The 12896-nt window shown below is 41.5% G+C and overlaps 1 protein-coding gene across 4 annotated transcripts in view; it reads left to right on the forward strand.

Moving 5' to 3' along the window:
* Positions 1 to 12896, forward strand: part of LOC128666762 (gastrula zinc finger protein XlCGF71.1) — a 60397-nt gene that overhangs the window by 20834 nt on the left and 26667 nt on the right. For all 4 annotated transcript variants that reach the window (XM_053721538.1, XM_053721541.1, XM_053721539.1 and 1 more), the window contains one exon: positions 3251 to 3400. In XM_053721538.1, the coding sequence (XP_053577513.1) occupies positions 3355 to 3400 (46 nt within the window). In that variant the 5' untranslated portion in view covers positions 3251 to 3354. The remainder of the gene's footprint in view (positions 1 to 3250; positions 3401 to 12896) is intronic.

Below are 12896 nucleotides of genomic sequence, written 5' to 3' on the forward strand. Positions count from 1 at the left end.
CGGACAATATTTTGTTGTAAAGGTCATGCGTTTAGTGGCCATTCTCTCCTTTTCTTTGGCAACATCTTGTTCGCCCATACACTCAAGTAGATATTGCCACTTGTATCCCCTGGCCATGAATTTCACCTCCATGTCCTGGAGCTGTGTTTTCATGGTCTCCTTGTTGGTATTATTTCTAGTCACTCTGGACATTTGGCCTTTGGGGATGGCTCTCAGTAAAGATGTAGCGTGACAGCTACGTGCATGTAGCACAGAGTTCCTGTCCGTTGGTTTCTGATACAATGTAGTTCCAATGCCATTGCCATCCCTAAAAATACAAAGGTCTAAGAACTCAACTTTTTCTTCACTGTAACACATCTTGAATTTGATGGACTGTTCTAGTTCATTCAATTCTAGGAACCATGTCTGCAATGATTCCCTTGAGCCCCTCCACACCATGAACAGATCATCTATATACCGTTGGTATATAGCGATTTCTTCTTTTTGGAACACCTTCATAATTTCTTCCTCATAAAATTCCATGTATAGGTTTGCGAATGAAGGGGCAACATTCAAACCCATGGCGGTTCCTTTTATTTGGCAGTAGTAAGACTTCTCGAATCTGAAATAATTCAGCCTCAGGCTCAACTCAAGAATCTGCAGTAGAAAATGAGCAGGTGGACCCACATATGGGTATCTGTTCAGTGCTCTCGCAACCCTATTAATGCCCTCTTTTTGTGGTATGACTGTGTAAAGACTATTTACATCGGCAGTGACTAGTAGCCACTAATCCTCCAGCCTTGTATTTTTCAATTTTTCCAACAAGTCCATAGAATCTCTGGTGTACGATCTCATATTTTTGACAAGGGGCTGTATTAAGAAGTCCACAAATTGGGACAGTGGTGATGTGATGGACTCACGGGCAGACACAATGGGCCTCCCTGGTGGTTGAGTTTGGTTCTTGTGTACTTTAGGTAGGGTATACAGAATAGGGCATTTTGGATATTCTGTTATTAAAAAGCCCGCTATCTTCTCATCAATCCATCCCTGCATCACGCCTTCCTTCACCAAAGTATCGATCTCTTTCTGGAATTCCTTTGTCGGATTTCTTTGGAGTTGTGAATACGTCATGGTGTCACTGAGTTGGAGCATAATATCTGATCGGTAGTACTCATAGTTCATTACCACGGTGGCTCCCCCTTTATCCGCTGGGCGGATGATAATCTTGGGGTCTGTAGCCAGAGTTCTTATGGCTGAAAATTCTTCCTTCGTCAGGTTGTTTCTGAATTCCGGCTTACTTGCCATATTGGTATCCTCTTGTACCAAACGAGAGTATGTTTTTATACTCGAATTGTAGCTGGTGGGATCAAACTTACTGGATTTACGGAATTGCATGTCAGTTTCAGAGGCTGTACTATTACTGAAATGTTCTTTGAGTCTTAGTGATCGCTGGAATTTCTGTTGATCTATCCACAGATCAAACGGGTCACCCATTTTGGTGGGTACAAAATTAAGTCCATTATTTAGAAGCTGGATCTCTGGCTTTGATAGGACACGATCACTAATATTGATGACCAAGTTATTATTCATTGGTGTATTGGTGGAGGTTGGTGGGGGAACGGTGGTCTGCCTCTGACCACCTCTTCTTGGGTGTGGCCTCCTCTTCCCCTTCCTGCTGAACGAGTGGTCACCCCTAAAAAAGACTATTGTCGTCTATTTCCTCCATAGGGGCGTGAGGTCCCTCTGTATGGTGGTAGTGGACCCTGTGCAGACTGTGGGGTATCTGAATCTGTGCCCGAACTAGTATCAATAGTTTGAAGGTTTCTCCTAGTGTACTGTCTAAACCGTCTCTGTCTTCTGGGTCTAAAACCCCTATTGTCCCCTTCTCCTCCTGTCAGCCACTGATACATATAATTTATATAAAAAAACTACTTTTATTTTAGTACTGGCAGACTTTACTTAAGATGACGGTGACAATTGTGAGGTGGGGGAGGGTAGAGAGCTTTTAGAGAGGGGTCAGGGAGGGATCAATGGGTGGGATGTGTCAGGTGGGAGGCTGATCTCTACACTAAAGCTAAAATTAACGCTACAAACTACCTAATTAACCCTTTCACTGCTGGGCATAATACAAGTGTGGTGCGCAGCGGCATTTAGCGGCCTTCTTATTACCAAAAAGCAATGCCAAAGCCATATATGTCTGCTATTTCTGAAAATGGGGGTCCCAGAGAAGCATTTACAACCATTTGAGCTATAATTGCACAAGCTGTTTGTAAATCATTTCAGTGAGAAACCTAAAGTTTGTGAGAAAGTTAACTTTTTTTTTTAATTGATCGCATTTGGCGGTGAAATGGTGGCATGAAATATACCAAAATAGGCCAGATCAATACTTTAGGTTGTCTACTAAAAAAAATATATATACATGTGAAGGGTTATTCAGGGATTCCTGACAGATATCAGTGTTACAATGTAACTCGCTATTTTAAAAAAAAAAATGGTTCGAAAATAGCAAAGTGCTACTTGTATTTATTGCCCTATAACTTGCAAAAAAAAGCAAAGAACATGTAAACTTGGGTATTTCTAAACTCAGGACACCATTTAGAAATTATTTAGCATGGTCCGCTGCCTCTGAGGCTGCGGTCTGCAATCCGCCTGATCCAATACGATCAGGCTTATTGACAACCCCTGCTAGCGGCCGCTAGATTGGCCGCGAATCTGCAATGGGCGGCATTGCACAAGCAGTTCTGGTGAACTGCCTGTGCAATATTAAATTCCGACAGCGTATGCTCGCGGCATTCAGAGATGCGTATCATGTCGGACAGACATTGATAAATCGGCCCCATAGTGTTTTGTTAGAACAGTTGATTGATTTCTTGATAATCACTGACCCCTGTTAGATTTATTAGGTTTAATTACTATAATCTCTTTGTGACCAAGATAAAATGTTTTAAAAAATAAGAAAAAAAATATATATATGTACACATACACACACACACACATACACACATGTGTGTAACTGTATGTGATTGTATATATATATATGTGCGTATGTGTGTGTGTATATATATATATATATATTGTTGTGTGTGTGTGTGTATGTATGTATAGAGTGTATTGGACATTGAGAAACATGTACATTTCTCACTTTTTCTTTCTCTCTCTCTCTCTCTCTCTCTCTCTCTCTTTCTCTCTCTCTTTTTCTCTCTTTCTCTCTCTGTCTCTCTGTTTCTCCCCTCGCTCTTTCTCTCTCTCTCTCTCTCTCTGTGTATATTAGGCTGCTGTCACTGTGAAGATCACGTACAATACACGTCACTGCGTTTGAAAGTAAAGGACAAACATTATAAGAATATCTGATAAATTCAGTTGCTGAACAAGACAATGTCTGGCAAGAACCAAACCTCAGACCTTCCTGATGCACACGGAGGTAAGCAGACGTCACATGACACCTGGTTTTGTCATCAGAAGGGGATTATATTTACAAGAATATACAAGAAACCTCTGCAATCTGATTGTTTAACATGACCTAATGACCAGTAGTATGCTGAGGCTGTACACAAGTTTCTACTAAGCACTGTATAATAAACCACTTTAGTCTTGTTTTTAATTATGAGATCATCATCAAGTCCTCACACTCTGTGCCAATCCCTGTGCTTAAAGTGATGGTAAACCCTAGTGTTTTTTAAATGCTAGGATTTGCCAGTTTTACAAATAAAGGGTTAAGAGAATAAAATACTTCATGCGGAAAGTTACTTTATTTGCCTGGAGCTTATACCGCGCTGTGTGCCTCAGACCTCCCACTTCAGAACACTTTTTTTTAAATAAAGTGACGTTTCCACCTCTTAGCCATTAGCCATTCGGCCCAGTTGGCATTATGCAGGATAGCTAGCACTCTATTGTCTTATATCACCTCACTGATTGAATAGCGTTCTCCTGTGTACTATCAGGTAACTTCCTGCTGTAATTACAGGGTGTCTAGAGGAAAATCCCGGCACTGGGCTATTATATAAGTTTATGTTATACCCTGTACTGTGTACTATCAGGTAACTTCCTGCTGTAATTACAGGGCGTCTAGAGAAAAAACCCGGCACTGGGCTATTATATAAGTTTATGTTATACCTTGTACTGTGTACTATCAGGTCACTTCCTGCTGTAATTACAGGGCGTCTAGAGGAAAACCCGGCACTGGGCTATTAAATGTACAGACTTCTGTTATATAAGTTTATGTTACACCCTGTACTGTGTACTATCAGGTCACTTCCTGCTGTAATTATAGGGCGTCTAGAGGAAAATCCCGGCACTGGGCTATTATATAAGTTTATGTTACACCCTGTACTGAGTACTATCAGGTAACTTCCTGCTGTAATTACAGGGCGTCTAGAGGAAAACCAGGCACTGGGCTATTATATAAGTTTATGTTATACCCTGTACTGTGTACTATCAGGTAACTTCCTGCTGTAATTACAGGGCGTCTAGAGGAAAACCCTTGCACTGGGCTATTAAATGTACAGACTTCTGTTATATAAGTTTATGTTACACCCTGTACTGTGTACTATCAGGTCACTTCCTGCTGTAATTACAGGGTGTCTATAGGAAAACCTGGCACTGGGTTATTATATAAGTTTATGTTAAACCCTGTACTGTGTACTATCAGGTAACTTCCTGCTGTAATTACAGGGTGTCTAGAGGAAAACCAGGCACTGGGCTATTATATAAGTTTATGTTATACCCTGTACTGTGTACTATCAGGTAACTTCCTGCTGTAATTACAGGGCGTCTAGAGGAAAACCCTTGCACTGGGCTATTATATAAGTTTATGTTAAACCCTGTACTGTGTACTATCAGGTAACTTCCTGCTGTAATTACAGGGCGTCTAGAGGAAAACCCGGCACTGGGCTATTATATAAGTTTATGTTATACCCTGTACTGTGTACTATCAGGTAACTTCCTACTGTAATTACAGGGCGTCTAGAGGAAAACCCGGCACTGGGCTATTATATAAGTTTACGGACTGCTCTCTCATGTAGTTTACTGTCTGGTTTATAAGTGCTGGGGCTGTGCACACAGTTACTTACTACTCTCTCATGTAGTTTACTGTATGGTTTATAAGTGCTGGGGCTGTGCACACAGTTACTTACTGCTCTCTCATGTAGTTTACTGTCTGGTTTATAAGTGCTGGGGCTGTGCACACAGTTACTTACTGCTCTCTCATGTAGTTTACTGTCTGGTTTATAAGTACTGGGGCTGTGCACACAGTTACTTTCTGCTCTCTCATGTAGTTTACTGTCTGGTTTATAAGTGCTGGGGCTGTGCACACAGTTACTGCTCTTTTGTAGTTTACTGTCTGGTTTATAAGTGATGGGGCTGTGCACACAGTTACTTACTGCTCTCATGTAGTTTACTGTCTGGTTTATAAGTACTGGGGCTGTGCACACAGTTACTTACTGCTCTCTCATGTAGTTTACTGTCTGGTTTATAAGTGCTGGGGCTGTGCACACAGTTACTTACTGCTCTCTCATGTAGTTTACTGTCTGGTTTATAAGTACTGGGGCTGTGCACACAGTTACTTACTGCTCTCATGTAGTTTACTGTCTGGTTTATAAGTGCTGGGGCTGTGCGCACATTTACTTACTGCTCTCATGTAGTTTACTGTCTGGTTTATAAGTGCTGGGGCTGTGCACACAGTTACTGCTCTCATGTAGTTTACTGTCTGGTTTATAAGTGCTGGGGCTGTGCACACAGTTACTTACTGCTCTCATGTAGTTTACTGTCTGGTTTATAAGTGCTGGGGCTGTGCACACAGTTACTTACTGCTCTCTCATGTAGCTTACTGTCTGGTTTATAAGTGCTGGGGCTGTGCACACAGTTACTTACTGCTCTCATGTAGTTTACTGTCTGGTTTATAAGTGCTGGGGCTGTGCACACAGTTACTGCTCTCTCATGTAGTTTACTGTCTGGTTTATAAGTGCTGAGGCTGTGCACACAGTTACTGCTCTCTCATGTAGTTTACTGTCTGGTTTATAAGTGCTGGGGCTGTACACACAGTTACTGCTCTCTCATGTAGTTTACTGTCTGGTTTATAAGTGCTGGGGCTGTGCACACAGTTACTTACTGCTCTCATGTAGTTTACTGTCTGGTTTATACGTGCTGGGGCTGTGCACACAGTTACTTACTGCTCTCTTATGGTGTTTACTGTCTGGTTTATAAGTGCTGGGGCTGTGCACACAGTTACTTACTGCTCTCTTATGGTGTTTACTGTCTGGTTTATAAGTGCTGGGGCTGTGCACGCAGTTACTTACTGCTCTCATGTAGTTTACTGTCTGGTTTATAAGTGCTGGGGCTGTGCACACAGTTACTTTCATCTCTCTCATGTAGTTTACTGTCTGGTTTATAAGTGCTGGGGCTGTGCACACAGTTACTTACTGCTCTCATGTAGTTTACTGTCTGGTTTATAAGTGCTGGGGCTGTGCACACAGTTACTGCTCTCATGTAGTTTACTGTCTGGTTTATAAGTGCTGGGGCTGTGCACACAGTTACTTACTTCTCTCATGTAGTTTACTGTCTGGTTTATAAGTGCTGGGGCTGTGCACACAGTTACTGCTCTCTCATGTAGTTTACTGTCTGGTTTATAAGTGCTGGGGCTGTGCACACAGTTACTTACTGCTCTCATGTAGTTTACTGTCTGGTTTATAAGTGCTGGGGCTGTGCACACAGTTACTGCTCTCATGTAGTTTACTGTCTGGTTTATAAGTGCTGGGTCTGTGGACACAGTTACTGCTCTCATGTAGTTTACTGTCTGGTTTATAAGTGCTGGGGCTGTGCACACAGTTACTTACTTCTCTCATGTAGTTTACTGTCTGGTTTATAAGTGCTGGGGCTGTGCACACAGTTACTGCTCTCTCATGTAGTTTACTGTCTGGTTTATAAGTGCTGGGGCTGTGCACACAGTTACTGCTCTCATGTAGTTTACTGTCTGGTTTATAAGTGCTGGGGCTGTGCACACAGTTACTGCTCTCATGTAGTTTACTGTCTGGTTTATAAGTGCTGGGGCTGTGCACACAGTTACTGCTCTCATGTAGTTTACTGTCTGGTTTATAAGTGCTGGGGCTGTGCTCACAGTTACTTACTGCTCTCTCATGTAGTTTACTGTCTGGTTTATAAGTGCTGGGGCTGTGCACACAGTTACTTACTGCTCTCTCATGTAGTTTACTGTCTAGTTTATAAGTGCTGGGGCTGTGCACACAGTTACTTACTGCCCCAGAGGCAGAACTTTTCTTCACTTTCTGCGATGAGATTTTTTAGTGAAAAAAAATTCTGCAGGTCGTTTTTAAATAGAGTTCAATTTTAAAATAGACAGTTACCTTAAGGCACCAATTCAATTGCAATTTTCAATTTTTCAATTTGGTTAACTGAAGAATAAAGCAATTTTTAAAGTTTTATAATATAGTGCAGTAGTTGAAAATTGCATTGCAAATTAGCTGCATTAAAAAAGAGAAACATTCTGGGTACCAAAAGAATTGAGACCTCCCCAATGTACAGATTTAGCCATACATAAGCATACCTTTTGATACGTGGGATAGCATACTCACGCGAAAGACATATATCTCGGGGGCGCGCTCTCCTTTATTCCCTATCCCAATAAATGCAGAATTGGTGGGAGGATTAGATAAAGGAAAACAAAGGATATTAGAGTGGGGTCATTCAACACCACTGAGGAGGTTCATACGAAATGGAAAATTAGATAACAGAGAAAACTTGACAGCAATTGCAGAAGGTAGATATTCTACCTGGCTGAAATATTCACAATTGGTACATTTCATACATACCTCTCCACATAAGCAAGAGTTCTTAAGAGAATTAACAGCTTATAAAACACTGTGCTCCAGTACAGAAGAGATTAGGCACACACTCTGCATCTCAAAAAAGCTCATACAGGCTGAACACGCTTTGACCCTGCCAACATACACCTCTAAGTGGCAATAAGAGCTGGAACACAACATGACAGGGGAAGACTGGGCGAGAATTTTTAAAAATACAAAAAAAATCCCAACGTCCCCTCAGTTATTAGAATTGAATTTCAAAGTTATAATGAGATGGTATCTTAACCCTTCAAGGTCACACTCTATTTATCCAAGTGCTAGCGATAGATGTTGGAGGGGCTGTGAAGAGAGAGGAAGTTACCTTCACATGTGGTGGAGCTGTGGGAAACGTAAAAAATTTTGGTCAGAAATAGAAAGACATTTCAAGCAGATATTAACAAACGACTTTACATTAACACCCAACATGGCACTACTGAACGACACAACAAAGATGACATGCGCACTCAGGTGCACTCTATTGCATCTGGGACTGACAGGAGCAAAAGCATTAATCGTTTTGAATTGGAAGAGCCAGATACCTCCCATGGTCTGCGCATGGAAAGAAAGGGTAGCAGATATATTGGTAATGGAAGAGTATGGTTATTTGAGAAGGAACAAACTAAATTTCCTGGCAGAGGTTAGGTTTCTATGGGATGAGATGATAGCAGGATCTAGTACCAATATAGAATTAAAGCACTAGATTAATCATAAAATTAGAGTCAGTCCCTCAGCTGAGTTGTATTAAGAGAGGCTCAAACCTCCACGCTTCTTATTTATGTTCTATGGCGTCCCTACCAGCACCTAATAGCACGGAGAGGGAGTGACGAGAGACTAAAAGAATCCCGAATGAGATGACAAACAGTCTAATTTTTCAATTGCCATGTGGAGCATGGCAGATGAAGTCCCCTCGCAGAGGGGAGACTTTACTCTTAGTTCTATTTCTTTTATTTTCTTTGTTTAAAAGTTCACCATATAGTCAAAGTTTTATTATCATAAACACAAACATGTCACCTTGCTTAGCGGAGAAATAGATCGCTAATGAATGTACACTGAGGTGAACATAAGAAGAACTTGGTCATGAATAGTGAAGAATACAAATGTACAATAATATAAACAACTTGTAACCACATATATTTCATCATGTGTTGTTAAGTGTTGATTGTGAACCTACAATAAAGCTTTTGAAAACCAAAAAGAAAAAAAAAAAAAAAGAGAAACATTTAAAATGTCTCTTGAATAAATCTGTTTCCTTTTTTCTTAGTCTAACAAAGAAATGTAGTAATAAAAAAGATGCAATGCTCATACTAACGTCTTACATTCAGAATAAACAGCTTTGCAGACTGGAAAAGGCTAGGGTGCGGATTTGAAAAAGAATTCTCTGAGAGCAAGTCAACAAGCAATGCGCTGCTGCTTTGCAGCGCTACTGCATATTTGACTGCTCACTTCAAACAGCACTTTGCTCTGGATGCACTGTGCTAAGGAAAACTTACACAGTGCAGCCAGAGCACAGCTCAGTTTGAAGAGAACTGTCTAATGTGGAGCAGCACTACAAAGTTCAAGCTCTAACAGTTCCTGCATGTGTTCTGTTCTTTCTGCAGACATGCTGCAATTTCTGCGATGACATCTCAGATCACTGTATGTTCTGCTTTGGGGAGTTACTGCTCTCATGTAGTTTACTGTCTGGTTTATATATGCTGGGGCTGTGCACACAGTTACTTACTGCTCTCTCATGTAGTTTACTGTTTGATTTATAAGTGCTGGGGCTGTGCCTACAGTTACTTACTGCTCTCTCATGTAGTTTACTGTCTGGTTTATAAGTGCTGGGGCTGAGCACACAGTTACTGCTCTCATGTAGTTTACTGTCTGGTTTATAAGTGCTGGGGCTGTGCACACAATTACTTACTGCTCTCTCATGTAGTTTACTGTCTGGTTTATAAGTGCTAGGGCTGTGCACACAGTTACTTACTGCTCTCTCATGTAGTTTACTGTCTGGTTTATAAGCGCTGGGGCTGTGCTCACAGTTACTGCTCTCATGTAGTTTACTGTCTGGTTTATAAGTGCCGGGGCTGGGCACACAGTTACTTACTGCTGTCTCATGTAGTTTACTGTCTGGTTTATAAGTGCTGGGGCTGTGCACACAGTTACTTACTGCTGTCTCATGTAGTTTACTGTCTGGTTTATAAGTGCTGGGGCTGTGCACACAGTTATTTACTGCTCTCATGTAGTTTACTGTCTGGTTTATAAGTGCTGGGGCTGTGCGCACAGTTACTTACTGCTCTCTCATGTAGTTTACTGTTTGATTTATAAGTGCTGGGGCTGTACACACAGTTACTTACTGCTGTCTCATGTAGTTTACTGTCTGGTTTATAAGTGCTGGGGCTGTGCACACAGTTATTTACTGCTCTCATGTAGTTTACTGTCTGGTTTATAAGTGCTGGGGCTGTGCGCACAGTTACTTACTGCTCTCATGTAGTTTTCTGTCTGGTTTATATATGCTGGGGCTGTGCACACAGTTACTTACTGCTCTCTCTTGTAGTTTACTGTCTGGTTTATAAGTGCTGGGGCTGTGCGCACAGTTACTTACTGCTCTCATGTAGTTTTCTGTCTGGTTTATAATTGCTGGGGCTGTGCATACAGTTACTTACTGCTCTCTCATGTAGTTTACTGTCTGGTTTATAAGTGCTGGGTCTGTGCACACAGTTACTTACTGCTGTCTCATGTAGTTTACTGTATGGTTTATAAGTGCTGGGGCTGTGCACACAGTTGCTTACTGCTCTCATGTAGTTTACTGTCTGGTTTATAAGTGCTGGGGCTGTGCACACAGTTACTTACTGCTCTCTCATGTAGTTTACTGTCTGGTTTATAAGTGCTGGGGCTGTGCACACAGTTACTTACTGCTCTCATGTAGTTTACTGTCTGGTTTATAAGTGCTGGGGCTGTGCACACAGTTACTTACTGCTCTCTCATGTAGCTTACTGTCTGGTTTATAAGTGCTGGGGCTGTGCACACAGTTACTTACTGCTCTCATGTAGTTTACTGTCTGGTTTATAAGTGCTGGGGCTGTGCACACAGTTACTGCTCTCTCATGTAGTTTACTGTCTGGTTTATAAGTGCTGAGGCTGTGCACACAGTTACTGCTCTCTCATGTAGTTTACTGTCTGGTTTATAAGTGCTGGGGCTGTACACACAGTTACTGCTCTCTCATGTAGTTTACTGTCTGGTTTATAAGTGCTGGGGCTGTGCACACAGTTACTTACTGCTCTCATGTAGTTTACTGTCTGGTTTATAAGTGCTGGGGCTGTGCACACAGTTACTTACTGCTCTCTTATGGTGTTTACTGTCTGGTTTATAAGTGCTGGGGCTGTGCACACAGTTACTTACTGCTCTCTTATGGTGTTTACTGTCTGGTTTATAAGTGCTGGGGCTGTGCACGCAGTTACTTACTGCTCTCATGTAGTTTACTGTCTGGTTTATAAGTGCTGGGGCTGTGCACACAGTTACTTTCATCTCTCTCATGTAGTTTACTGTCTGGTTTATAAGTGCTGGGGCTGTGCACACAGTTACTTACTGCTCTCATGTAGTTTACTGTCTGGTTTATAAGTGCTGGGGCTGTGCACACAGTTACTGCTCTCATGTAGTTTACTGTCTGGTTTATAAGTGCTGGGGCTGTGCACACAGTTACTTACTTCTCTCATGTAGTTTACTGTCTGGTTTATAAGTGCTGGGGCTGTGCACACAGTTACTGCTCTCTCATGTAGTTTACTGTCTGGTTTATAAGTGCTGGGGCTGTGCACACAGTTACTTACTGCTCTCATGTAGTTTACTGTCTGGTTTATAAGTGCTGGGGCTGTGCACACAGTTACTGCTCTCATGTAGTTTACTGTCTGGTTTATAAGTGCTGGGGCTGTGCACACAGTTACTTACTTCTCTCATGTAGTTTACTGTCTGGTTTATAAGTGCTGGGGCTGTGCACACAGTTACTGCTCTCTCATGTAGTTTACTGTCTGGTTTATAAGTGCTGGGGCTGTGCACACAGTTACTGCTCTCATGTAGTTTACTGTCTGGTTTATAAGTGCTGGGGCTGTGCACACAGTTACTGCTCTCATGTAGTTTACTGTCTGGTTTATAAGTGCTGGGGCTGTGCACACAGTTACTGCTCTCATGTAGTTTACTGTCTGGTTTATAAGTGCTGGGGCTGTGCTCACAGTTACTTACTGCTCTCTCATGTAGTTTACTGTCTGGTTTATAAGTGCTGGGGCTGTGCACACAGTTACTTACTGCTCTCTCATGTAGTTTACTGTCTAGTTTATAAGTGCTGGGGCTGTGCACACAGTTACTTACTGCCCCAGAGGCAGAACTTTTCTTCACTTTCTGCGATGAGATTTTTTAGTGAAAAAAAATTCTGCAGGTCGTTTTTAAATAGAGTTCAATTTTAAAATAGACAGTTACCTTAAGGCACCAATTCAATTGCAATTTTCAATTTTTCAATTTGGTTAACTGAAGAATAAAGCAATTTTTAAAGTTTTATAATATAGTGCAGTAGTTGAAAATTGCATTGCAAATTAGCTGCATTAAAAAAGAGAAACATTCTGGGTACCAAAAGAATTGAGACCTCCCCAATGTACAGATTTAGCCATACATAAGCATACCTTTTGATACGTGGGATAGCATACTCACGCGAAAGACATATATCTCGGGGGGGCGCTCTCCTTTATTCCCTATCCCAATAAATGCAGAATTGGTGGGAGGATTAGATAAAGGAAAACAAAGGATATTAGAGTGGGGTCATTCAACACCACTGAGGAGGTTCATACGAAATGGAAAATTAGATAACAGAGAAAACTTGACAGCAATTGCAGAAGGTAGATATTCTACCTGGCTGAAATATTCACAATTGGTACATTTCATACATACCTCTCCACATAAGCAAGAGTTCTTAAGAGAATTAACAGCTTATAAAACACTGTGCTCCAGTACAGAAGAGATTAGGCACACACTCTGCATCTCAAAAAAGCTCATACAGGCTGAACACGCTTTGACCCTGCCAACATACACCTCTAAGTG

The sequence above is a fragment of the Bombina bombina genome, chromosome 7 (assembly GCF_027579735.1).
Source record: "Bombina bombina isolate aBomBom1 chromosome 7, aBomBom1.pri, whole genome shotgun sequence".
NCBI classification, from domain to species: domain Eukaryota; kingdom Metazoa; phylum Chordata; class Amphibia; order Anura; family Bombinatoridae; genus Bombina; species Bombina bombina.